The following is a 26,603-nucleotide window of genomic DNA, read 5'->3' as shown; positions in this document are numbered from 1 at the left end:
GGATTTGATAACTAAAATACAGAGCCTGTACACTTTTGCACAACACTTCAAAATTAAGTTTGGGAATACTTGGTATTCAGCTTAAACCGATTTTAGATGTTTGTAGAGAACAATGTGAAAACCAGTTCATTGGTGGTTGGTGCCAGACCGCCTGGTCTGAGTATTACAGAAACTCCTGATCTACTGGGATTTTCATGCACAGCCATCTTTAAGGCTTACAGAGTATAATCCAAAAAAGTGAACACATCCAATAACCTGCAGTTCTGTGCCTTGTTGATGCCAGACATCATGTCAAACTGGCTTCTTGAACACGACAATGAGTTCATTGTTCTCAAATGGCTTCACCAGTCACCAGACCTCAATCCAGTAGAGCACCCGAATGGGAGATCCACATGATCGATGTGCAGGCAACAAATCTGCATCAACTGTGTGATGATATCATGTCAATAGAAATCTAAAATCTTAGTGGAACGTTTGTGGCACCTTAAATCTATGCCAGGACGAATGGAGGCATAGGTGTAGGTGTACCTTATAAAGTAGCCAGTGAGTGTAATTTCATGCTTTACCAATGGAGACAATGGGGGAATCAGTACCTGTATGGCCAAACACAAAAAAAAACAATAGCATACACAAGGTGAAATGTTTTATGTTGGAGAAAATCCTTAGTAATCATCCCCAGTGTGTCTGTTTTGGTTGGACAGGTAAAGGAATTAATTATTGTGCAGATATAACTCACTAAAAGTCATTGAAACACAAAAACATAAATAAATGGTAAAATACCTGTTACATAAAACTCGAGACAATTAGGCTGAGCCAAGTTACTGTAATGTGCCAGTGCAGTGTAGCACCTGACACCATGGTGCACTTAGTACACAACAAACAGTGATCGAACACTATAGTTAAAATACTTGCTAAACCTTAAATGTAGCATTTACTATATACTGTACTGAAGTTCATTTAATAATCAACTGCTAGATCAGCATTTTTTTAAAGTTATGCAAATATGATAAGCTGGGCCTCAACTTCAAACCTTTTCAGTTGGAAGGACTAAAAAAACTTCAATTTCTACGCGAATCATGGGTACGAAGAAAAAAACAACGTAAAGTGAAAGAAATGTGTGTATATATATATATATATATATATATATATATATATATATATATATATATACTTTTTTTTTTTTTTTAAGTATATTGTCTCCTTTTCGGTTCAGTCCAATCATTCAGATAAAATACTTGTACATGTTAGAATACACATATCTATGATACACATTTGATTTTTATTAAGCAAACATGCAGAAACACAATAAAGATTAGAAATGCTGAGGTGGATATATCTAAAAATAAAAATAAGCCCAACAGGGTTTGTGGTATTTAGTTGACATTCTGTGAACTGAAACAATGCCCTTATACACCATACCAGTACTAATAATGACTAATGTTGACGGATCTAATATTGTGTCCCGACCAGGTGCTATAAAATCTTTTGTCCTCAATGAAACTGAAACTGGACACGGTTGTAGAATGAGGCTGTGGACCAATGAGATTATGCTGTGGGTGGAGCTACCTGAGGCACCGGGTCAAAAACAAATGTAATGTCACCAACAAATAATAAAAAAAAAAAATGTCCACATGCGTTGACTGTCAGGGTCATGGCTGGTTTGAACAGGACTGAGATGGATTGATGTTGTACTCTGATAGGACTGGGTGAAGGTTTCCTTCAAGGCCCTCACAGCGGCCAGGGCAGGTCACTGAAGTCCACGGGACCTCCCAGACCTGCGTCCGCCTCCAGCAGACTCATGACGATGGCCATGGCAGCCTCATCGCTGCTGGAGCCCGGCTCGTCCATGATGTCACCAATGCAGATGTGTGATTGATCACCTGCAGATCAGAGAAGAAAAGTGTTGTGAACTGCTCAAAAGCAACACTGACCAATCGGTGATCAGACCACCTTTAAAACTTACTTAAAATCGAGCTGTTAGAGTAAGGATATCCTATGCTGTCCTGACCCGACACCATCCCTGCTGAAGGAATGTCTAGACTTCCACCATTTGAAATCTGAGCAGTTCGGGGGGAAAATCAGATGCTGTGAGATTAATAGATTATCACATTAATGTAACGTTATATGAACAAACGTTACCTTCCTGCCCGCCGGTGAGGATGTGTCAGGAGGGGGTGTGCTGTTGGAGATGCTGAGGGGACTTGAGCCAAAACTAGAGGGAGATGAGCCTCTCATCCTGTCAATCATATCAATAACGGATAAAACCAACTGCAATGTCACCAAGATCATGACTCGATTTCAGATTATTCCGACTTGAACTGTGTAAACCGATCAGCTCACCTTTGTATCTCCATCACTTCCTCAGCGATCATGCGGCCGATCTTTCCTGCCCCGGGTCTTGTGCCTCCAGGGATTCCAGGGACAGTTTTCCCTGAGCCTGTAGAAGAACATTTAAAAAGGACACCAAAATAGTATTAAAGGATTGTTAATGTTATTGAAAGCGGTCTCTTATGCTCTACAAGGCTGCATTCATTCTATCAAGAATACAGTAAATACTGCCAAACAGTATTGTTTTTGGTAACACTTGCCTATTATTAACATATTGGCTGTTTATTAATATTATAAAGCACATATTCTGCATGACCATATTGCACATGCCTAATCCTACTCAACACCTAAACTTAACAACTACCTTACTTACTATTAATAAGCAGCAAATTAAAGCATAGTTCACCCAAAAATGAAAATGTTATGTTTATCTGATTACCCACTAGGGCATGCAATATGTAGGTGACTTTGTTCCTTCAGTAGAAAACAAACAGAGATTTTTAAATCAAAACGTAGCAGTCTGTCAGTCATATAATGTAAGTGGATTGGAAACACGGGTTTGAGAGTCATAAAACATATACAAACAAAACCAAATTAAACCCTGTGGCTCGTGACTATACACTGATGTGTAAAGACACAAAACAGTCGGTTTGTGCAAGAAACTGAACAGTATTTGTATCGTTTTTTACCTCTGATTCACCTCAATGTCCGAACTGTCCTGAGTGCATTCTCAACAGCCAGCGCATGACAACTCTTCTACTTCTTCTTGCTTTATGGCAGATTGCAGACTTATAAGTGCATTAGGGATGCAACAATAATTATTCTGATAATCGATTAATCTAAAGATTATTAGAAAGATTAATCGACTAATTGATTATTTTGCTGATTAATAAGTAGAGATTCATTGAAAATTAAATTATTTGCGGGACTCCTGCAAAGTGGAAATATCTAACAAAATAAATTAACTAGAAACAAATAAACCTTTATTTATAATAAAATAAAATAGTCTTTGAGGAATGGGAGGATGTGGATGATACCATAGACAGCGATGTATAATTCGATTCCGAAATAGTGAGATATTTAAAGGTCAAGTTGGATGGATTAGAAGCACAAAAGCACACACGCCATGTACTTTGCATTCCAGCTAGCACACCATCGGAGAGGGCTTTCAGTATTTGCGGTCACATACTGGAGCAGAGACAGATTAAACTGAAGCTCTCAACAGTGAATGACATGCTATTCCTGCATGGGCACATTAAAGGGTTTGTTCACCCAAAATCAAAATTATGTCATTAATAACTCACCCTCATGTCGTTCCAAACCTTTGAGACCTACGTTTATCTTCGGAACACAGTTTAAGATATTTTAGAGGGTCAGTTAGAATTTTTTTAAGCATCGAAAATACATTTTGGTCCAAAAATAGCAAAAACTACGACTTTATACAAGTAAATTGTCTTCTCTTCCATGTCTGTTGTGAGTTCAAAACACAGCAGTTTGTGATATCCGGTTCGCGAATGAATAACTCGATGTAACTGGATCTTTTTAACCAGTTCACCAAATCGAACTGAATCGTTTTAAACGGTTTGTGTCTCCAATACGCATTAATCTACAAATGACTGAGGGGCCGTTCACATATTGCGTCTTTTGCGTGCTCAAGTATGTTATTTCCAATCTAGGCACGCGGTATGCGCCCTCATAATGGAAGCAACGCAGTGCGACGCGGTCGTTTTTTTCCAAGCGTCCGCGCCGCATCGAGTTAAAAAGATCTCAACTTTTCAGAGAGCCTCAAGCGTACCGCAGGTCATGTGATGAGGACTAACCAATCAGTTTCATCCTTTCCCGTAACAACGTTGAAAGCTCAGCCAAGATGAAGGAACAGCTGATCATAGCTGTATATGGATTGTAATTTTGAAATAAATTTACTGCAAGTGATTCTTAAAAATCTGCCAAAAAAAAATACTTATACGTTTACCCGCGGGATTTTGCAGGTGGGAGCAGGACGATACTTGATTGTTTACGGGTGGGAGTGGGTGAAAATCTTTTGGGAGCGGGTGGGATCAAACTTTGTCTCTAGATCAAACTTTGATCTCTGCGAACCAAACTATAACTATAAAGAAATATTTTTTTTCCCCCACTAATATAAATATTTTATTTCCACACTTGAGAGCTGCTTTATAACAGAAAATCAAGTTATAGTTCTAACTGAAAGTGACACTGACTCTGGTTTTTCAAGTTTAATAATACTGTAAAGCTGCTTGATTTAAAGCTTTCTATTGCATAAAGTACTAAATAAATAAACATGGTGTGATTGAAGTCCACTAGAGTACTGAACTTATGTTACAGAGCTTGTGCAAACATCCACATCTCTTTAATCAGATGCGTTTCAAACTGCTGCCTTCTCACCGCTGTCAGTTTTTGATGTGTTTATTTTGTTATTAAGAGGAAAGCATGCAGTATACTTTTACATATTCATCCAAACGCCGCTCAGCACCATCAGATTTGGCTGCCTTTGCTCTGAAGGGCTGCCACTGCGTCTTCTTCTCTTGAATTGCATTAGGAGAGCTGAATTACAGTCTTGCCATACAGTGCCACACTGGTCAAACCGCGTTATTGCAAGCTCTTACATTAGGTCATATGACATAAAACGACTACTCGACAACAAAAATATTTGTCGACAATTATTTATTGTCGCGTTGTCGATAATGTTGACTAATCGTTTCAGCCCTAAAGTGCATTACCACCACCTATCTCTCAAATGGACCATCCATTTAAGAGATACCTGGCGGTTTCTTGCACAGACCTATCGTTTCGTGTCTTTACAAATCAATGTATCATCATGAGCCTAATGAGTTTAATTTGGTTTGTTTGTGTAAGGTTTTTTGACTCTCAAACCCGTGATTCCCATCCACTTCCATTATATGACTGACAGACTGCAACAGTTTGAGATAAAAATCTTTGTGTTCTACTGAAGAAACAAAGTCACCTACATCTTACCGCGCTTTTCCACTGCATGGTAGTACTCGGCTCAGTACGGCACAGTTTGCATTTCCACTGAAGTTTAGTACTGCTTTAGAGTGGGGGCAGGATTATTCACATGTCGTTATTGTTGCGCCGCCTCTAGTGCCGCGACTTTTTCAATCTGTGTCGCCCCATCAAGCTCTCGCTGGATCTGCTCCTCTGCTATACGAGAGGAATGTCTGTACTTCCGCAACAGACAAAAAAACTTTTGGGTTGTCACAAGTTCAGTGACGAAGGTATTGACGATTCCTTCCAGTCAATCAGCAGAGTTTACAAGTCACGTTTTGGTAATGGTACCGTCCTGTGCAGTACCATGCAGAGGAAAAATGCCACTGGATGCCCTTGGGGTAAGCAGATAAACACTAAATTTTCAACTATCCCTTTAAAAGTTTATTTAGGTAAAAGTTTTAGTAAATGTATATTATATATTCTTTTCAAGAATCGTTTATGATTATTATTGTTGAACAAAAAAATAAATTTTACGTTGCAGAAATTGTGATACATATATCATTCAAATGTTTGGGGTGAGAAAGAAATTAATAATATTTAAATTCGAATTTAAAGCAATAATATTACGATTATAATTTAATTTTGTGCTTAACTGTGCCCCGTAGTTCCATATGGTGCTTAATTTTGTACTTAATAGTGCCCCATATTTCCAAAGGCTGTTTTTGCAATTTTCCTTCACTTCATGTAAACATACATGAAGGTAGTATTTGCTGAACCAGTGAATCAAAAACTCAAATGTATGATGAAAACATGAATTTCTTCAATATATATATTTTTTAAGAATTAAGAATTTAGAGGAAATATGTGCTTTAAATGTCATAAACATAATGACACCCCGTTTAGGCAATTTCTTTATGCTTAATATAATTTTTAATAATGCCAAAAAAAAAAAAAGTGGGGTTTTAGGGAAAAAATGTCATTCTTTTTATTATTTTGTCCTGTATTATCTGGGTAAACCCAAACAGTGAAATCCTATTGGTTCAAAATCCCAAAATCCCAAAATCTACAATTAAATAGGTCTTCTGATTGGCTGTGATGTTGAACTGAAAAATTACTTGTCACAGGTAATTTCTTGTGTCTGGTTAGGACATGCATTAACAGTCACTAGTTTATCTGTTGTTTTAGGATGTGAAGAGTAAATGAGATCTGCCTACCGTCACCAGCTGTAAGGACACTGTCCATGCTATGAGGGGAGGCAGTGAGCTGAGGATAACCAGGCTCTGCTCCATCAAGAGAACTGCCTCTGATAACACAGCCATTCAAGTTACTAAACCAAACCAACAACGCATTGTATCACTAGAGATTTTGTGCACTTACGAGACAACTGTATTAGTTGAAACAATGTATTCTACTTCTTTGGTCCAAGGGTTCATGAAACTGAACCAGCGACTTCTTAAAGTTATAACAGAGCCATCTTTAATCTTGAACTTGTAACAGTTGGTGTTGATCTTCTCTCTCATCTGCAGCACTGTAAACGGAGAAATACAGATTGTGAGGTCAGCCACAGAAATCTGGCCATGCATGCTACACTTTATGGAGAGCATTTCTCTAAAGTACCTTGTCTGTGGCATTCAGCAAGATGTCCGATGTCATCCTGATGGAAATACTCATAGAATGACGTGCCCAGCAGCTCTTGAGGTAGATAAGCAAGAATGGCTGTGGCCCTAAAAAAAATAAAAAATAAAAAATAAAAAATAAGTATTTAAATTACAGCTACTGCAAGATCACATTAAAGGATTAGTTCACCCAAAAATAAAAATTATGTCATTAATTACTCACCCTCATGTCGTTCCAAACCCATGAGACCTCCGTTTATCTTCGGAACACAGTTTAAGATATTTTAGATTTAGTCCCAGAGCTCTCAGTCCCTCCATTTTCTCTTCACAGCAGTTCAGTCACAGTGCACTGTTTGAGTACATGAATTACTCCGGGATATTGGTTTGTTTGAACTCAGAGGGAGTGTCAGCCACATTAAAAAAGTTAACCGCTTAAGTCATTTGTGGATTAATGCGTATTGGAGACGCAAACCGTTTCAAACGATTCAGTTCGATTTGTTGAACTGGTTCAAGAAGATCCGGTTACATCAAATGATTTGTTCGTGAACCGGATATCACTACACTGCAGTGAACACGCTCACAACAGACCCGGAAGACAAGACAATGCTGAATAAAGTCGTAGTTTTTGCTATTTTTGGACCAAAATGTATTTGGGATGCTTCAAAATTTTTAAATGACCCTCTGATGTCACATGGACTACTTTGATGATGTTTTTCTTACCTTTCTGGACATGGACAGTATACCGTACACACAGCTTCAATGGAGGGACTGAGAGCTCTCGGACTAAATCTAAAATATCTTAAACTGTGTTCCGAAGATGAACGGAGGTCTCACGGGTTTGGAACAACATGAGGGTGAGTAATTAATGACATAATTTTTATTTTTGGGTGAACTAACCCTTAAGATCTGCTTCTACTTTTGAGTGCAACATTTCTCAACAGATGGATAACAAGTCACTGTCCTACATGCTTTCTTTTCGGATAAGCAAAAACTGTGTGTTTAAACAGGTCATACAATGCAATTTCAAGATTTTCTTTTTTTCTTTGAGTGTTATAAGCTGTTTGTGCATGTATAACATCCGTAAAGTTGCAAAAACTATCCCAAAGAGATATACTTTTTAGAAGTTAAGACTCATCCATGCCTCGCTTAAATGCCTAATTTAAACACAGTCCCTCATATCTACGACACTGTGTTGGCATTTGTGTAACGCCGCCTAAATGTATTTGCAAGAAGGCATACTTTTATTCTCGCTGTAGTATTGTTGCCACCACCACAGTGTTGGGGAAAGGCTGTGTGTTTCCAAATATGGAAAGGGGCGTAACATATCCTTTACATGCTTGAGGTATTCAGCCAATCACAGCGCACTGGACAGATGGCCAATCAGAGCACACCGCGCTTTTCAGAGCGATGAGCTTTATAAAAAGTGATGGTTTTCAGAAAGGCAAGGCACAGAGAAGAAACAAAAGTTTGTGGAAAATAATATATATATTTTTTAACCTTAAGCCTCAAATAAACCGGGACGAATATCCTGTGTGCTTATCGCCAACATTTTTCAGCGCGTCTTTTGTGCTCATACCAAGCGGCAACCTCCTGCTCTCTCTCATGAAGCCTATACAGAAGTGACTTAAACTGTAATTCGTAAACTGGCCACTAGAAGCTGGCCACAAAAGGGAGTCAATAGCTCCTAGCTCCCACTTTTTTGCCCATTTTCGATTATCCGGGAGTGACGCGTGGTGACACATTGCCAAGATGGCGATGGCTGCCTCCACCCACTCTTCAGAAACATATGGGTGATGTCATGGACACTATGTCCATGTTTTTTACAGTCCATGGTTCATACCTAAGGGATTTTCACTGGCGATGAGCTGAGTGAACGTGTAAATTCACTCCCTGACATTAGATATAACTAAAAACAGAAACATCCTGGTATATATCAAATACTATTTGATCTGCAATTCCTCTCCCTTACAGCTCTCTCTTATCGAGATTTCTGTAGCATTTGTTATAAAGCCCTTTGTGTTCAGACACCAATGAGACCAGCAGCTCTACATTCATCTTGCCTCGATCTTCTTGGTCTGCTTACTTCCTCTTCATCGCTTGGTATCAAGTTTGCTTGGTAAGACCATTTTGTACTTGATCGTCACCAAGTAGTGTTTTAATGTAACTTCAGCAGCTCCAGTCACATGAACAAAAGCAGCAATTTAATTGGTTGGACAGTTTTTAATGCAGCACGTCAAACCAAACAAAACGAGCCAGAGTCGTTAAACTCAGATTGTGTGCACACTCAGATTGGCACCCTTTGTTTAGTCCCAAGGCGTTAAACGTTGGTGATAATAGTACACGATATCCATCCTGATGTGAACATGCGTTTAACACATTGGATTACACCAAACACACAAAATAATATTCTTTTTAGCAACGTCATTTGACCCCTTTAACAGTACATCACTATACGGAAGGTGTCTCTGTCGGTATTTGGTTTCATCATGACTTTAAGACCACATTCACAAAAATCAAGACTCCAGAGAAAGCTGACATATAATAGCCAAGCAGTGCCTTTGTCACAGTGTATTTTTAGGTGCATTGTGTGCCCTATATTTCCACTTCTAGCCAGGCCGTGACTTTATGTAAATCTGAACCATTTATCCATGGCTATATTTGGATATTGATCTGCATTGTGCTCACGAAACTAAATAAGCTGTCACGCTAACATGAAGATTGGTCATGAGGCCAGCATGGATACCAAGCATTTGATCCCAGATCAGTAGACAAGACAAACATATCCCAACCAATTATCAATTTTACTTAACATGTTTGCTTACAATAATTATATAATTCTGAATCTGGAAAATTATATCATACTATACAAGCATGTCGTATGTTATAGTGCACTGGCGTTGTTTAAGCAAGTTAAGGTGTGGTCACATTTTCCGTTAACGTTCTTGCCAGCTAGCAAAATTAACCAACCATAAAATAACTACTTTCCAAACCACCTATTACTGGAAAATGTTATAATTTTAATCTGTGGAGAGTAAACACTCTCAGAATGAGTGTCTCATCCATCGCGGATCTTTCGTTTTGCTTGTTAAATTATGAATCTGACCAAAATTGAATTTTTTCAGGCAAAATACTGTACTTTGTTGTGTTGATTTTCACTGACATTGCCTGGATTTTGCTTAATAAATTGTAAATGTTCTGCACCTTCAAACTGCAACTGCATTTCAGGGCACCCAGTGGTCACTGCTTACCTTTGGTCCACAAAGACAAACTTCCCATCAATGGCATGGCGCGAGACATACTCTGTGGGCTTCACCCGGATTTGTCCGTTCATGGGTTGTGGAACAATATGAGGATGTAATCGGCCAATGGCCACTAAGCAGCTGAGATTACAGCCTTCATTATCAGGCTCATTGTCTTCATCCAAGCCCATCTTTGTGGGCGGCCAGCTCTTCAGATAGCCCGTGCTGTGGATGGTGCAGAAGCTCTTGCGATCGGCTGCAGAGAGTAATAGAGAGCAACAGTTATGGCGATAAAACTTTTTTTAATATATACATATATTTTACAATACGCAAAGTGGCTGATTTACCTTTCTTTTTGGAGCAAGTTGAGGAATAATCGTTGTCCTCCATTTTGACAAGGGGCCTGTTGCACTTCATTCTGCAGAAGAAGGAGCGTCGGGCTCCCGAGCACAGTCTGGAGGGACAAGGGGCGATGTCTGTCCTGACTGGCAGCCCAGCTGAGAAATGTCAGATAAGTCAGATAAGCTCAAAAAACAATGCAACGTATGTGATTAAAGGCTGGTATACACTACTTTTTGCCCCAAGATTTTTGTCCCAATGTGCAGTCTGGAGTAGTCGATGTTAACTGCTGAAAGTCAGAGTCAGTCTGCAGATTTTAGTCAATCGGAGTCAAAAGATTTCACATAAAATTTTGTAGTGTGTATGATGGCCACAGACTGAGTCAGAGGATATCAAACATGTTTGATATTTTGAGCTGATTTTAGAGCCCAAGCTGTTTTTCTTTGTCATGCAACATGGTGCATGTTTCTGTGTGAGTTTTTTGTGTTTGGAATGACGTGTAAGTCTGGTAGACATCATCTTTACTTTATAAGGGCCAGTATTTAACCATTTACAAAGTTGGAAATTGGTATAATGCCAAAAAAGGACAATACTAAATGTTACAGTTTCAAAAGTCATGCATGGTATTTCAGCCTTTAAAGGAACACTCCACCTTTTTTGAAAATAGGCTAATTTTCCAACTCCCCTAGAGTTTAACAGTTGAGTTTTACCATTTCCGAATCCATTCAGCCGATCTCCAGGTCTGGCAGTAGCACTTTTAGCTTAGCTTAGCATAGATCATTGAATCTGATTAGACCGTTAGCATCTCGCTCAAAAATGATCAAAGAGTTTCCATATTTTTCCTATTTAAAACTTTACTCTTCTGTAGTTACATTGTGTACTAAGACTGACGAAAAATTAAAAGTTGTGATTTTCTAGGCCGATATGGCTAGGAACTATACTCTCATTCTGGCGTAATAATCAAGGAACTTTGCTGCTGTACCATGGGTGCAGAAGTTGCAGTGATATTACGCAGAAAATAGTCCCTACCAACTCTGCTATTGCTGCAACTACACAAACTAGCTGGGGACTATTTTCAGCCGCTGCATAATATCACTGTGCCTGCTACACTCCTGGGTACAGCAGCAATGTTCCTTGATTATTACACCAGAATGAGAGTATAGTATAGATGTTAATGTAAAAGTGCTACCACCAGACCTGGAGGTAGGCTAAATGGATTTGAAAATGGTAAAACTCAACTGTTTAACTCTAAGGGAGTTGGAAAATGAGCCTCTTTTCAAAAAAAGTAGGTGTTCCTTTAATGGTTGTCTGCATAATGGTGTTTTTTTAAGCAGTTGCTAACTTACTTTTAGCATCGATGAGTCTTTCGCGTGGGGCTGTGTCAGATGACGAGAGCTGCTCTTTGACTTTTGCAATGTCTTTAGGATGCAAATAATCAAACAAACTCTGACCAATCAGGTCATTCTGTAAGATGGAGAGAAAGCAGTCAATATAGTGAGTCACTTCACAGTCTGATGATCCGTATAGGCAGAGTGGTGAATCATAGTAGCTTTAGAAGGCCTTACCTGACTGTAATTTAAAATTTTGTAGACAGACTCTGACACAAAAAGGATCTTTCCCCGATCACAGCCCACAACGAACAGAAATCCATCAGCAGCCTGAGATGCAGAGTGAATCACCAGTGAGTCACGGCCAGGGTTTGTAACTCAGCATAGCACAAAAGGACGTTTCTTAAGCTCACCTACCCTTAATATTAAATGCTTCAGCTCATCATCTGATAAAAAGGCTGGCTTGTAGTTAGCTTCAGTGTAAGGGTTTGCAGCACCTAAAAAGACAGTATAATATAATATAAACATATACATATCAAATAAAAAATAAGCATATGTACAAGTATTTTTGTTTTGAGTATTTGTACACCAGATAATAAAACCATAATTTGAGGTATATGAATTAAGGTGACAGAACAAAATGATGGGAGGAAAAACTATATTATATGCTTTTGCATTAATCAACAAAATGTTTGCTTTCCACCAAGAAACGTTTCTTTATCTTGATAATCTTTTGCGTTCACCAGGGAACTCGCTTACAAAAGCATTGGAATATAGTTAATATTACCACTCTATTCATATGATTTCCATAACAAGTTTAAAAAAAAATGGAAACTTTTTTACCTTCACCATGGCTCCTTAAAAGATTCACCAACCAATACTGATTGTTTTTGTAAATTATATTATGTTTTTTTAACTGATATTTGTTTTATATAATTTTACACAATGGAACTATATATTCACTGGACTACAGTACCTCAGTAAACCAATATATTCATTAAGAATAACACATAAATACATTTACATAAATATAATGATCTATTCCAAATATTTATTTAATGCATATGCTTATTTAAGCTTTTCAAAAGGAATGCACAGATTGATCAATTAGTCTGTTTAGAAACCAATATTGGAAGTACAATGTTTGTGAATAAAATAAAAAAGCAATGTAGATGTCATATTTTAGGAAAACTCAGCTATAAAATCACTTGAAATACAAAAAGAAGTATAAAGATTACATATAAATAGCCAGCTGAATGTCACCTCGAAGTGTTTTCATGTGCTGGACCGCCATGCGCAGCACCGTGTGTTTGTCCAGCTTGCGTGACATGGCATTGCAGGTAGGCAATAATGAAGCCAACTCATCAATAAATCCATTCAACTTGTCTCTGCGTCTCTTCTCAATCTGACTGTGAGCTTCCCTGTTGACAACCAAGAGTCCAAAATAATGTTACAATTGGAAGAAAAGGCATAGGATCTACAGCAGAATATGATCTATCCACTAATTAAAAAAATAGAAAACACTGCACCTTGAATTCTTGATCTGCTGATCGGCCCTGTTGAGAGAAAATTTAGAAAAAAGAACATCTGAGAAATAATAAATAATGTAGGCTAAGTATAAACACCAGAACCTACATAAACAGATCCAGTTACAGGAGGAATAATCATATTATTAATCTCTGAAAATATGGGATTTAAAATCTAAAATGAACAAGGTTTAAAGATTTTGAAAGACTTCAAACAAAGAAACGTCAAAATGAACAGGAAATGTTTAAATTTCTCGGTTGCACTTTATTTTAAAGTACGTGTACTTACATGTACTTATAGTGTACTTATAGTGTATTTATCTAAGAAAGTTCTGGTAATACAAGGTAACTACATGGGGTAGGGTTAGGTTTAGGGGTAGGTTCAGGGTTAGTACCTAGTTATTACATAGTTATTGTAATTACTATCAGTAGTACGTAGTATGTACATGGGGAACAGGACTGTAAAATAAAGTGCTACCAAATTCTCCTTAAAGCAAAATGCCACAAACTACATAGTACATAAACTACAAACTGGATTTTTAAATACCGTATTTTTCGGACTATAAGTCGCACCTGAGTATAAGTCGCATCAGTCCAAAAATATGTCATGACGAGGAAAAAAACATATATTAGTCGCAGTGGACTATTAAGTCGCATTTATTTAGAACCAAGAACCAAGAGAAAACATTACCATCTACAGCCGCGAGAGGGTGCTCTATGCTGCTCAGTGCTCCTGTAGCCTACACTGAAAACAACTGAAAACTGTTAACTGAAATATTAATTTATTCACCAAGCTCCCGTGATCTTATTCCACTTCACTGAATCCCTGAATCACTGAATCTTCAGTGTAGACTACAGGAGCACTGAGCAGCATAGAGCGCCCTCTCGCGGCTGGAGACGGTAATGTTTTCTCTTGGTTCATTTCTCTTGGTTCATGTCAAATTAATTTTGATGAATAAGTCGCACCTGACTATACGTCGCAGGACCAGCCAAACTATGAAAAAAAGTGTGACTTATAGTCTGGAAAATACGGAAAGTCTGAAAGAGAAGCATTTTCAGTAGTCATTTATGCTGTATTTTCATGATAGATAAAATAATTTACCTTCCAAGTTGTTTGTCCGTGTCTATGTCCATACTGTCCCTTAGAAATCAACAGTAACAATACATTAGCTTAAATAGTTCACTAATCATAAAGTCATTTGAATGGGACAATACCCTGCACAAGTGAATAGTAAATATACTAAAACGTATTTGAAATTAATTTACTTCATGCTAAGTATACTACAAATGCATTTACATATTTATGTACTTAATAAAAATACCCTGCAATTGTTCTTTTTCTATTCTAATCTGGAATACTTAAAGTCTGCTAATTTGCAACAACTAGTTTTGTACTTTAGGTGCACTTTAAATATCTTGCATTTAAAGACCAAAAATATTCCGATCATACACTCTTCATCAATAGTGACATTAAAACACATTGGGGGCTTGATAATAAGAAATGTGCATTGTGCACAAGTAATACTCCAAAGAAAGCTGAATTATAATTTTATGTAAGTAAGTCTCAAGCGATACGTCAGTAAATATGTTAATAGATTTGAACTAGAACTTGAAAATATGAAATAAATGTATTTTAAATATACAGTTTTTTTACTAAGGTGATTTGCAAATAAAAAGGGAAAAAAATTCTCAAAACCAGATGATTAATACTCTTTACAAAAAAAATCCTTAATTTTCATTATAGTCCATTAAATGTTTAGGTTAAGAGCACATCTGATTCATTTATCCTCATTAAATGTCATTGCAGGATTAGGATCTCATAATATGCTACCAGTTAGCAGTATACTATGACTTGATATGATGTAACTCCCATTTAACGCACCACCAGCTCCAGCTTGCCTCTTTCATAATGGCTTGTTTCATAACTGACCAGAATAAAAGAAACTGTACACGTTGTTTATCTGAGGGCTTGACACTGATAGCATCTACCACAGATTTTTTCCTCCCTGTTTGTTAAATAACTGTTATGTGTTTTCTATTAGAGCAGACTTTAGTTTTAAGTCATCCTGAACCCCTATGATCAAAAACATTTACTTGATGGATGATACTTTTTGTTTGTTTACAAACCCTTGTATGGGAAACCCTGCATTACAAGTGATTGTTAAAAATAAACCACAAAACAAAAAAGCTGCATATAACACAATACCTGCTATTATCCACAAAAGAGTTATAAACTTCTAAAAGGGGTGAATTCACCCAGAATGAACCATAACTAAATTGTGCAGATATTGATTATTTGCACAAGCTGTTTGCATATTTTTAGCACCTGATTCACCAAAGTATATCATGCAAATATTTGTAAACAATATTTGCCCTTGCACTCCTTCTGTTTGCATGGAGTGAGAATTTAATATTCAGATAACAAAGGTGCTAGATTACATTTGTGTTAAAACAAGAACAGACTGGACTGTCTGACCATTGCACAAGACTTCATCTATACTCCATACTCACTGACCATTCACTCTCAGTGGACTGTGTGAGCTGTGAGCTTTGGATGAGGAATCTCATCCATGAAGCCTCAGATCTAAGAGGATAAAATTGGTATTTTTCTCAAAAACAAGGGGTAAGTTCATATATTTCTTTTATTTTTTAAACAGATAAATAATGTGCCTGTCCTCAAACAAAGGCACACTTATAATTAGGTACAGTTGTGACAGTTTAGTGATGTTTCAGTGGTGATGATAAGATGTTATACTCTTCATGCACCATGGTACTGTATGCCATGGGTATATATTTTTTTGTAAAAGAAATGGAATATTAGTTTTGGAATACTGGAGTATTGTAATGTGAAAGTAATAGAAATGTTTGGATACTTACTCAAAAGAAAATCCATCAATTCTGTGAAAATAGAGATATTGACAAATTCAATTTCAGGTCATCTCATATTAAAGGGACAGTCCACCCAAAAAATAATTATGTCACCATTTACTTACTTTCTGTGGAACATAGAAGATATTTTGAAGAATGTGGGTAACTAAACAGTTTCGGTTTCCATTGATACAATTGCATTTTTAGTCATTTTAATGGAAGTCAATGGGAACCGAAACTGGTTACTAGCATTCTTCAAAATGTCTTCTTTTATGTTCTACAGAAGAAACAAAAAAGTCATACAGGCTTCATGAAGGTGAGTAAATGACAACCGGATTTAAATTGTTGGGTTGACTGACTTTTTAAAACTACAAAATATGCAAACTCATGATAACATAGTAAATGTCTATGGTTTATAGCTGATCAGCAATAAACTTGGTGACAGATAAACAGGAAATGTGAGTGGAACTGTTTCTTCCCCATCCAAAGCATTCTGTAATTAGTGTGTTTGTTTTGGAGTGATGTCAGAGGGATACAAGAGAACACGGATGAAAAAAAAAAGATGCTTACAAGCAAAATGATGCAAGTCTGTTTACATATTTTTGGACAATATACACTAACATTCATACATTTGGGGTCTGTAAGACTTTTTAACATTTTTACAAGTATTCTCTTCTGCTCACCAAAGCTGCATTTTATATATCAAAAATACAGTTTACATTGAATTTTTATTATTATTATGTTTCTAATATATTTAAAATGTAATAGCAAATGTGATTTTCAGCGTCACATGATCCTTCAGAAATCACTCTAATATGAAGATTTGGTTTTTAAAGATACATTTCGCATTATTATCAATGTTGATAAAACATTGCTTCATAATTCTGCGGAAAATACTATATATATATATATATATATATATATATATATATATATATATATATATATATATATATATATATATATACATACATACATACATACATATGTATATATATATATATATATATATATATATTTTTTTTTTTTTTTTTTTTTTTAACTTGAAGAATCCTAAAAATATATATATATATATATATATATATATATATATATATATATATATATATATATATATATATATATATATATATATATATATATATATATATATATAATATTTTTCTTTTTTTCAGGATTCTTCAAGTTAAAAGAAGCATTTGTAATTGAAATCTTGTGTAACACTATAAATGTCTTTACTGTCACATTTAATAAATGTAATGCATTGTTGCTAAATAAAATAATTTGTTTCTTTTAAATAAACAACAACGAAAAAAACCTTAATGACCCCCCAATTTTTTGAAAGGTAGTGTAATTCCAGACATTGGGCCTTGAACCTCATCATAAATCCTGCTTGAGGTTCAGTATGAGCGCACACATGTGAATGAACAGCGTTAGAGGATCTGTTAGGACTCTTACTGATAGTCTGCGACGCTGCCCTTCCTCTTGCGGGTGTAGTCCATGCCCTGCGCAGACATGGAGCTGCTGATCAGATCAGTGGAACTGGGAGACAAGAACTCATTCATCGTGGAGGAGATGTCCATTCTTTGGTCTGCCATTAGACCGTCTGCAAAACACAAACATACATTTAACCCCTTCGTTTACTGTATTCTGTTATGGTGTAAAAAAGAAAGAAAAAAAAGTCAATTTCACAAACACAAACAGTGGAAAAACAATGGCAGAATAAAAAATAATAATAATACTTTTCAGCTCTGTGTACAATCCCTTTTTTTTCTCATTTTGAAATATAATATCAATATGGCCTGGACAGTGTATAATACCATGATATGAATTTTTGTTAATTTCACCCACCCCTATACTGCATTAATTGAAAAGTAATATAAAAATATATATTTATAATATATATATATATATATATATATATATATATATATATATATATATATATATATATATATATATTCAATGGGAAGAAATGATATTACAAAAATTACAAAAATATTATAGAACTAAAATATGTTACATTGACTATACTGGTGGGAAAAGGTCAAATTTTAGGTGTCTGGTCACTTTTGATCCTGAAGATCACAAATGTGACTGCCAAATGAGGAACAAAAGAGGGTTAAACTCACCACAGAGAGAGATGAGGGCTGTTCTTCCTTCACCATCTCCTGAAGCTGCCTGACGAGATCCTCCTCTGCAAGAGAAGAAAGTTGTGCTCAAGCAGGATCTACTGTATAATCTCCACCCTACAGAGCTTAAGCATTTCATAACCCAGACACAAGACACAAGAGAGGGGTTTAGATGATGCAAGCGAGCAGAAACACACTCTGATTGACTCTGACTGATAGTTTACACTTTTGAGGAAGTAAAACACCTTTTAGTTAAATTCTAAAACTGTCCACCTTTAGGTCATGGTGTCTTTTTGCACTGAAATACTTTTAATCAAGTAAACACATGGAAACATGTTAAATATGATACATCAGGCTTTTTAAGAACATTTGTTTGTTCATCTCTCGATCATTGTATTGCACTATATGCTTTTCTCCCACAATAAAAACTACAGCTTTGATCATAAACCTAAGCATTTAAATGTGTAATCTTACTAAGACATACTGTATTATTGTGAGACAACGAGTGACAAATGATATGCATATGCACTTTATGTGAGTAGTCTGTTATAATGTTATAAAGATCTCATTGATTTACATTACATATAATAATAATAATTATTATAAAAATAACAATAATGCAATTGAATTGTATCTTACTTTAATCTTTAATTTCATTGTACTATTTGGCTTACTTTTATATAAATGCCAGCAACTGCACCAAACTGCATATTTTTGCTAATTTTGGGCCTCTGAATAAAACTGAAGTGTTTTGTTCTTCCTTACGTATGAGCTCCATATTCTCCTATATAATACTATCATGTATCAAATATGATTCTCAACAAAACACATACACATTAAATGAATTAATAAAAATTACAAAGAAACTCTGTGTGAAAAGTATCACATTTGTAGTTGAGCTCAATTACATAGACGCCTCTTAAATTGCTGTTTTTCACCACAACACAGTCTGTTTTCCAGGGAACAACACATCTTGAAATATGCAGTCTTTTTTATTACATATCATTGTCTTAAGGTCGTGTCTCTTCTCTTTTCCCCTTTGACTTCATCATTATCTTTGACCTATTTTTCACCAGCTGACACTTGATCCAGGGTGCCATGACACCCAATTAAACCTGCTATGTAACACCCTGATCGCCCCACGCCATCAGCAGCCCACATTCGATTATGTTCTGGCACAATCTGTTCTCTTTACAGTTATAGGTCAGACTGACACCTGCTCCTATTCAAGCCAGCCATTTGCATTGTGAAACGTGAAGCTTACAGACAAGTATAGAAGGACACTGATAATGTGACCAGTCTGTGACAGATGGATTATGGAAACTGAATAGTTTACAACGGTAATAAGAAGAACTGGAGTCTGACCTTGAAGAATGCTGGACATTTACAAGTCATGCACCTCAATGACATTTCTGTCAGGAAACTGGGGCCCAATGAAATCCATTTTATTTTTATTTTTTTCCAAATTATTTTTTTTATATTTGATTGATTTTTCTTTTAATGGTTTTAATGGTCAAATTAAACTTTATTAATCAAAAAGCATGTATACTTAATCATGAAATGAAAATATTTCACAGCAATTTATTTAAAAAAAAAAAAAGATAGATACATAAAAAATCTATTTATTAACAAAATAGAATTTTTTAATGAACTATTATATATATATATATATATATATATATATATATATATATATATATATATATATATATATATATATATAATTTATTTTTTCTCTCTCTCTCTCTTTCTCTCTCTCTCTCTCTCTTAAAATTCAGCTGTATTTTCACCGAATTCAGTTTTTCGTTAATATTCTGGTTTGGGGCTGACATAAAATGAAATTTAGCGGAATGTCCAAGCTTCTATTTTTTATACGTTCAAGGTGAATGAATATTATTTTTATTTAAAATATTATTATTGTTTTTTAATTATGGAAAACTTTAAAGGGTCCATTTCTGAAACTATTGTCACACTCACAGTATAAAATAATCTTATTTTACAAAAAAAACAAACAAACATAAAAGTAGTTTAACACTTAATAAATACTTAATACTTCTTAAAAGTATGATATGCACAATGTGCTCTGTTTCAGCTCATATGATGCCATGCAACAGATCGATGCATGATGAAACACAAACTGACATTTAATTCATCAAAAATCATTCAGTGACTTGAGGGTGAGTAAGTAATGACAGACTTATATTGTTGGATGAAGTATGCCTTTAATAAATCTGGTGGAGACATGAATTCCACACACTGCTTCAAATTTTCCAAATATAACACATACCTCAGAAAACAGCTGTCTCCTCACAGCGCTGGCTTCTGCGGAAATACACAAAACAGGCACTGGACCTGAGAGAGCACAGGCCATAGACAGATGCAGGGGCAGGGAAAACAAAAAGAAAGAGCATATGAGCATTAGGAAAGCAGCGTTGCTCCACACACTGCTGTGCTGTTTGAATGAGGAGTCATTGGTAGTATCAGCTGTGGTGATGAGTATGTCTGTGACTGCAGGGACAGCAGATGGGTTCTGTGCACATGCTGTAAAGTTAGCAGAGGATCATGGGAGGACAGAAACTGCACTGCAAGCTGCTTAACCATAACATCGACACCCAAAGCAACAGATGCAGTGAGCAGGTGTCACAGCACTGCCTTGCAAATAATCAGGTGTCTCACAGCACGAGAGGCTATACCATTTATCAGTTAAGATCAGGGGCAAGACGTTTCACTGTCTTTCTATCTTTACCCAGATCTTTCTCACAGAGCCATTAACTGCTGAGACTTCCTGTTGTACTGTTACTGTACACGACTCCTCAAACGATTAGACATAACTGAACTGATGTTTCCCATGATCTTTAAATCTTAAAATGAATACATTTGCAATTCATAAAATCGTTGCAATTTTGATCTAAAGGCTTAATGTTAAAATATTTTTAATTAATTTTGTTGAAGACAAATACCAATTGTGTCTATGTATGAATAAATAAATAGTTTAACATTTCTGCTTTTAGTCACCAAAGTTTCCCCATACACTTTATTTAAACAAAAAGTTTTGTTGTTGTTGTTGTTGTTGTTGTTGTTGTTGTTGCTGCTGCTGTATTTAACTCGGCAAGGATGCATTAAATAAAATAAACAGAAAACCATTTTATTATATAATATAAAAATGATATTCTATTTCAAATAATTACTTTTCTTTTCATTTTAATCATTAAAGAATTCTAGTATTTTTTTGTTTTTCACTGATCATCCTAATAAATGTCTTGAGCAGCAAATCAGCAACTTTAATTATTTCTATGAATGATGCAGAAAATTCAGATTTGGAATAAATAATATAGGAAAATATATTGAAATAGAAACATCTGAAAAGAATATTTCTGAATATTACAGTTTTATATATTTTTTAATAAAACAAATGCAGCCTTGACGATCATAACAGACTTCTTTTAGAAACATTTACAAACCTTACTGACCCCAAACTTTTGAATAGTAGTGTAACAAATTGTGTTATTTCATACTTTTCAACAATTATGCTATTTTCTAAGATGTTTTAATAACAAAGAATAAAATAGTACATGTTATAGTGTCTGATTTTAACATTCAGGCTCAAGCTTCACAAAGAAGATTTTACAACAAAAAGCTTGAAAGCATACAGTACCACAGGGTTTTGGACATTGAAGTATCTGTGAGTACCATGTAAAAACCATGGAACATAATGCAGCTTTGCTTTAAACATCCTCATGTCTGCTCTGAACTCGATAAGAAAAAATATATATCATGTACTTCTGGAAAACACGTTTATTATGTTTTTGTTTTTTTCCCCCAGTTAGTTCCTTGTTATACAATAGCAGTAATAAAAGCATAATAAAATAGTCATACACAATACAAACACACCTATATGTAAAAGGAAACATCTTTACTGCACACATAATCACACTCTCAATGTAAGTTTTGTTGACATACAGAAATAAACAAAATGTCTTTAAGATTAAAAGGGGGTAGGTAAGAAAAAAAAAATTATTTACTCAGAAAGACTGCAAGTGTCACAAGAATTCAATAGAAAAACAAATCACGATTTAAAAAAAAATCTTGCACCACAACTGTATTCAACATAAGAAATGAAAAGCTTAAAAATGCTAAACTTAAAAATGTTAAACGCAATGGCAGCCCACTGAGTTCTTAATTCAATGATTCTCTATTGAGTTTGCTTTATATGTTTTACATCGGACATTAAGAAGTGACCTAACTCAGTTCTAAAATTTAAAAATCCCCAGAAACTGCGCTTGCCTGAAGCTCAAAAATGCTTAGTGTAATACCTTAAAATGCTAGTTACCTGGTATAAACTACCTTGAAAAGCATTGTTCCTGTCAGTGATGCCCAGGTAAAAAATTGCCCAAACAGTTCTTGATGATGAATGATGAAAAATGATGCTGAAAGCGCCAATAAGGCTATAAAATGTCCCCTAGGTAGCCACATAATGTTGGATTTGAGATACAGCTTCAGTGTTTACTTGAGGAAAAGGTCACGAGAGCTTACAGTGTCCTGCCACAACACACCGGGACATATTTGTGACCCTGGAGCACAAAACCAGTCTAAAGTCGCTGGAGTATATTTGTAGCATTAGCCAAAAATACATTGTGTAGGTCAAAATTATTGATTTTCCTTTTAAGCCAAAAATCATTAGGATATTAAGATCATGCTCCATGAAGATATTTTGTAAACTTCCTTCTGTAAATATATTCAATCTTAGTTATTGATTATTAATATGCACATCAATGAACTGCATTTGCACTGCTTCAAAGGCAATATTTTCTCAATGTTTTGATTTTGTTGCACCCTCAGATTCCAGATTTTCGAATAGTTGTATCTCAGCCAAATATCCTCTCCTAACAAACCACACATCAGTGGAAAGCTTATTTATTCAGCTTTCAGATGATGTATACATCTGAATTTAGAAAACTGACCCTTATGACTGGTTTTGAGGTCCATGGTCACATTTGTGCTTCACGCAGCAAAACTCAAGCACGTGCATCGTAATGTGTTTACTTGTAAAGATGCCCTAAAGGTTTTATTTAAACCATTATATTTTCATCAGAAATATAACGCACTCACTGCACTCAGCGTTATGATTCAGAATAAACACATTAACCTCTCCGAGACATATGACCTCATTTAACCTTACATGCAATTAAAAGTGCGATTATCAAGCAAATTTGATGTTTTTGTCGTGCTAATATTGCAAGCACCGTGACAGAATGTTGTACTTTAAAAATAAGGTCAATTGTATCATAAATTTTATTAGACCTTCAAAAACTTAAATGTATCTGGCGGTGACTAGCGAATTAATTAACAAGACGTGTTTACATATAAACAACAAACAGCACAGTTCAGCGTGTTTATTAATCAAATATGTCTTACTTACATGAAGAAGGCAGTAAAGCACATGTACAGTCAGGAGAATATGGACGGCTCTGGGCAGTTCAGTATACATTCTCTATGACCTACTTTACTCTCGCTCTAATAAGTAAAGAACCACTAATATACTCATTGAACCAATGGTATTGAAGTGTGGACTAAGCGACGACTCCTTTGTCCAATCAGAAAGCGCTTGACATATCTAAGAGCCAATAGGAATACACGGGGAAAAAGCGTAGCCAATAGAAATTGACAAAATATTACAGCTTTATAACAAGAGTAAACAAAGGGCTAGTGGTGGATTCCGAGACGACGCTGCGTCGTTTGTTTGTGTTTTTGTGTCAGGCTAATTATTAGTAATTGTGTTAAGCAAACACTAAGGGATCCGAGGTTCAGACGTGTGGTTATCGTTTTACAGTTCACACGTGAAATTTAGATTTAGGAGATTAAGTGGGTCATTCCACAAAAAATAGTTAACGTTACTCTGGCATGAACTATCCATTCATGAATGAAACTCTGTCACTAACCTTTTATATCTAATATTATGTAGGCATTTTTCTTCATATGATATATGAACAAAATCTTATTTATTTATTCAAATTGTTATTTATAAAAAAATAATGATGAAATGTGCGTATTTTTGCTAGAAATAAATGAATAATATTTGTGAATAAATAATATAATAGCTATATTAAATAAATATATATTTTGTATAAGTTCCATTTATTAGATTTGTGTGCACGTAATATACGTATGACTATTATTAAAAATACGTCTGTGCTCTTCTGTGGCGTCATAATTCCTATAATTAATGTAATAAAATTACTGCTACTACTAATAATACTACATCTATAATTATATAGTAATCTAAACTGTTCAAGATCAAGTAAATGTCACTGAAAAATATACAATTTCCTAACTTATTAAAGGCAGATGAGAAGTAATGGTTATTATGTCTAATTACTGTTTTTTTTTTTTCATGTTGGATATGATATATGAGTAATTGTCATTTTATTATCATTTTATACTGTTGCACATGACGCTCGTTTTACAGCAGCACAAACAATCACTTACACATGTTGACCACTGGAGGGCGATAAAACATAACAATGGAATTTTGGTGCCATTACGGAGCCTAGGCTGTGAGGACACTGGGGATTCAGTTTGTAGTAATTCGGTGTGAAAGGAAAGGAAAAATATATTTTTTACATTTTGTAAGTAAGTAATTATTGGTTTTGATTTTGTCCTGAGATGGTGGCTGTTATACAAGTTATGCCTGTGCAAATAGTGAAAGCCCTCAGCAGGAACAAAGCTTCTCAACAAGCATTCATTAAACTGACTTTCAGTCGGATTAGTGTCATCTTATGAACACAGTATTACTGTACAGTATGTCACACACTATGACACATACAAACATGTGTTCAGGATTACTGAGGAAACTGAGCGTTGACAGCAAAGACAGTGTAAACGCATCTAATTAATTTACACTTTTAAAGCTAAATGAACGTAGTGTAATTAAAGCATGAGAAAATGACCGGACTCCTCCATTCTAGGCTACTTTAGGTGCTAAATATTATAGTAGGATAAATGGCAAGTTGCAAAAATTGCAGATGGTTTTTGTCCACCTTTTGGGACATTTCAAATATGTCTAGGGGCAGACTGAACCATTAGGATGGCTGACTCCTCTTGGGATTTCTGTTTTCCCACTGGACTTTCAGTATATAAGGGTGTTGCCCACAGGGGTCAGTGGCATAAAATGCTTAGTCTTACACTTAAAAGGCCTTTTTCTTGCTACAAAAGCATAAACTACCAATCAGGAGACTGTTTTTTTTTTTTTTTTTTTTTTTTTTTGCTTTGTATGCTGTGTTGCAACTGGCCCCTGGCATGAGAGATTCACGTAATGAATTACAAGACCCTGGGCATCACATTCTGGTGCTTTGAGACCATTCATGTGCTTTAAATAAAGAAACATCTATGCACACTGTAATACTGACTTCAAATAAATATTTGAATAAAGTGTTACAGACATATTGTAGGTAATTTGCACAAAGCCTACAAATTACTTACAGTTTAAGTTAAGGTTCAGAAGAGAGAAAAACAAAACTGACATACAGTATTGTATCAGCTGCAACCTGTACAAAGCATTTCACAAAACCCATCAAGATTACACATTACTAAATTGTTGCACTGCTTTCACGGCTGAAGGAAAATGATTGAAATGGCTCTCTTGTTTCTGGCCGTTCTGCGAGGTGTTGTTTGCCTGGCCACGGCGTGTGATGGGTTGGTGACAGCTCCTTTTCAAGAGACAGAAAAGAAAAGTGATTGGTGAGCAAACATGGGCTGTCTTGCCAGACATGAAGACCGTATAAAGAGAGGCAGGAAATCCACTCACATAGCTGTGTCCGAATGAACACTTTTCCCTGAAAAATGTGTGACTTAACAAACATGTGAAGTTCAAATGATTCACACATCACATGCGAACAGTGAAATGCATAGTTGCTAAACTGCATTAAAACAAAGCAATTGTCAGCTAATAAGTCAAGGTTTCTTTTGTGAATGCTTCTCTCGTATGTTAAAGTCGAAGGCCACTGCTGATGCAGACAAACAAACATGCTAGGGAAGTGGATGAGGAATGAGCCACAGGTTTGTACTCTGGATGGCAAACATCCCAGCCTTGTTGAATTTAAGCTTTTTTCCAAGAAAGCCCTCCTGATATTACTCATAGAGCATTTTGCCTCTTCTGTGAGTGAAACCAAAGTGAAGCTATTTCAGAAACCAGCATGAACAATTTGAATGACACATTTTGATTGAGATTTTCATCAAGATTATTAGCTAAATGCAATCACAT

The 26,603-nt window shown here is 35.6% G+C and overlaps 1 protein-coding gene across 4 annotated transcripts; it reads right to left on the bottom strand.

The window, feature by feature from the left end:
- Window positions 1-1,260: 1,260 nt before the first annotated feature.
- bmal1b (basic helix-loop-helix ARNT like 1b) lies at window positions 1,261-23,895 on the bottom strand. Of its 4 annotated transcripts, none has more exons than XM_052561208.1 (21): window positions 23,763-23,895; window positions 20,631-20,695; window positions 18,344-18,468; window positions 17,670-17,817; window positions 16,221-16,241; window positions 15,859-15,927; window positions 14,446-14,484; window positions 13,347-13,373; window positions 13,081-13,238; window positions 12,235-12,314; window positions 12,055-12,147; window positions 11,836-11,953; window positions 10,498-10,647; window positions 10,160-10,406; window positions 6,913-7,019; window positions 6,673-6,823; window positions 6,510-6,598; window positions 2,341-2,437; window positions 2,140-2,236; window positions 1,964-2,057; window positions 1,261-1,880 (listed from the first exon to the last, which is right to left on the bottom strand). In XM_052561208.1, the coding sequence occupies exons 4-21, from the start codon at window positions 17,807-17,809 to the stop codon at window positions 1,729-1,731; spliced, it is 1,929 nt and encodes a 642-aa protein (XP_052417168.1). In that variant the 5' UTR covers window positions 17,810-17,817; window positions 18,344-18,468; window positions 20,631-20,695; window positions 23,763-23,895; the 3' UTR covers window positions 1,261-1,728. The 4 variants fall into 4 exon arrangements, with proteins under 4 accessions (XP_052417168.1, XP_052417167.1, XP_052417169.1 ...); XM_052561207.1 differs by having other exon boundaries at window positions 18,344-18,408; XM_052561209.1 differs by lacking the exon at window positions 15,859-15,927 and having other exon boundaries at window positions 18,344-18,408.
- Between the last annotated feature and the right edge of the window lie 2,708 nt (window positions 23,896-26,603).

The sequence above is a fragment of the Carassius gibelio genome, chromosome B7 (assembly GCF_023724105.1).
Source record: "Carassius gibelio isolate Cgi1373 ecotype wild population from Czech Republic chromosome B7, carGib1.2-hapl.c, whole genome shotgun sequence".
Taxonomy (NCBI): Eukaryota; Metazoa; Chordata; class Actinopteri; order Cypriniformes; family Cyprinidae; genus Carassius; species Carassius gibelio.
The sequence above is the reverse complement of the archived record's forward strand: the minus strand, read 5'-3'. Positions and strand labels throughout refer to the sequence as shown.

What these genes read in the sequence shown, in the direction of transcription:
- bmal1b (XM_052561208.1), bottom strand. Translation starts at nt 17,809, where the DNA reads ATGGCAGACCAAAGAATGGACATCTCCTCCACGATGAATGAGTTCTTG. An exon ending in GGCAGCGTCGCAGACTATCA is followed by an intron (nt 16,242 to 17,669) that starts GTAAGAGTCCTA and finishes CTATTTTCACAG; the next exon opens with AATTGATGGATTTTCTTTTG. An exon ending in AAATTTTAAATTACAGTCAG is followed by an intron (nt 11,954 to 12,054) that starts GTAAGGCCTTCT and finishes TCCATCTTACAG; the next exon opens with AATGACCTGATTGGTCAGAG.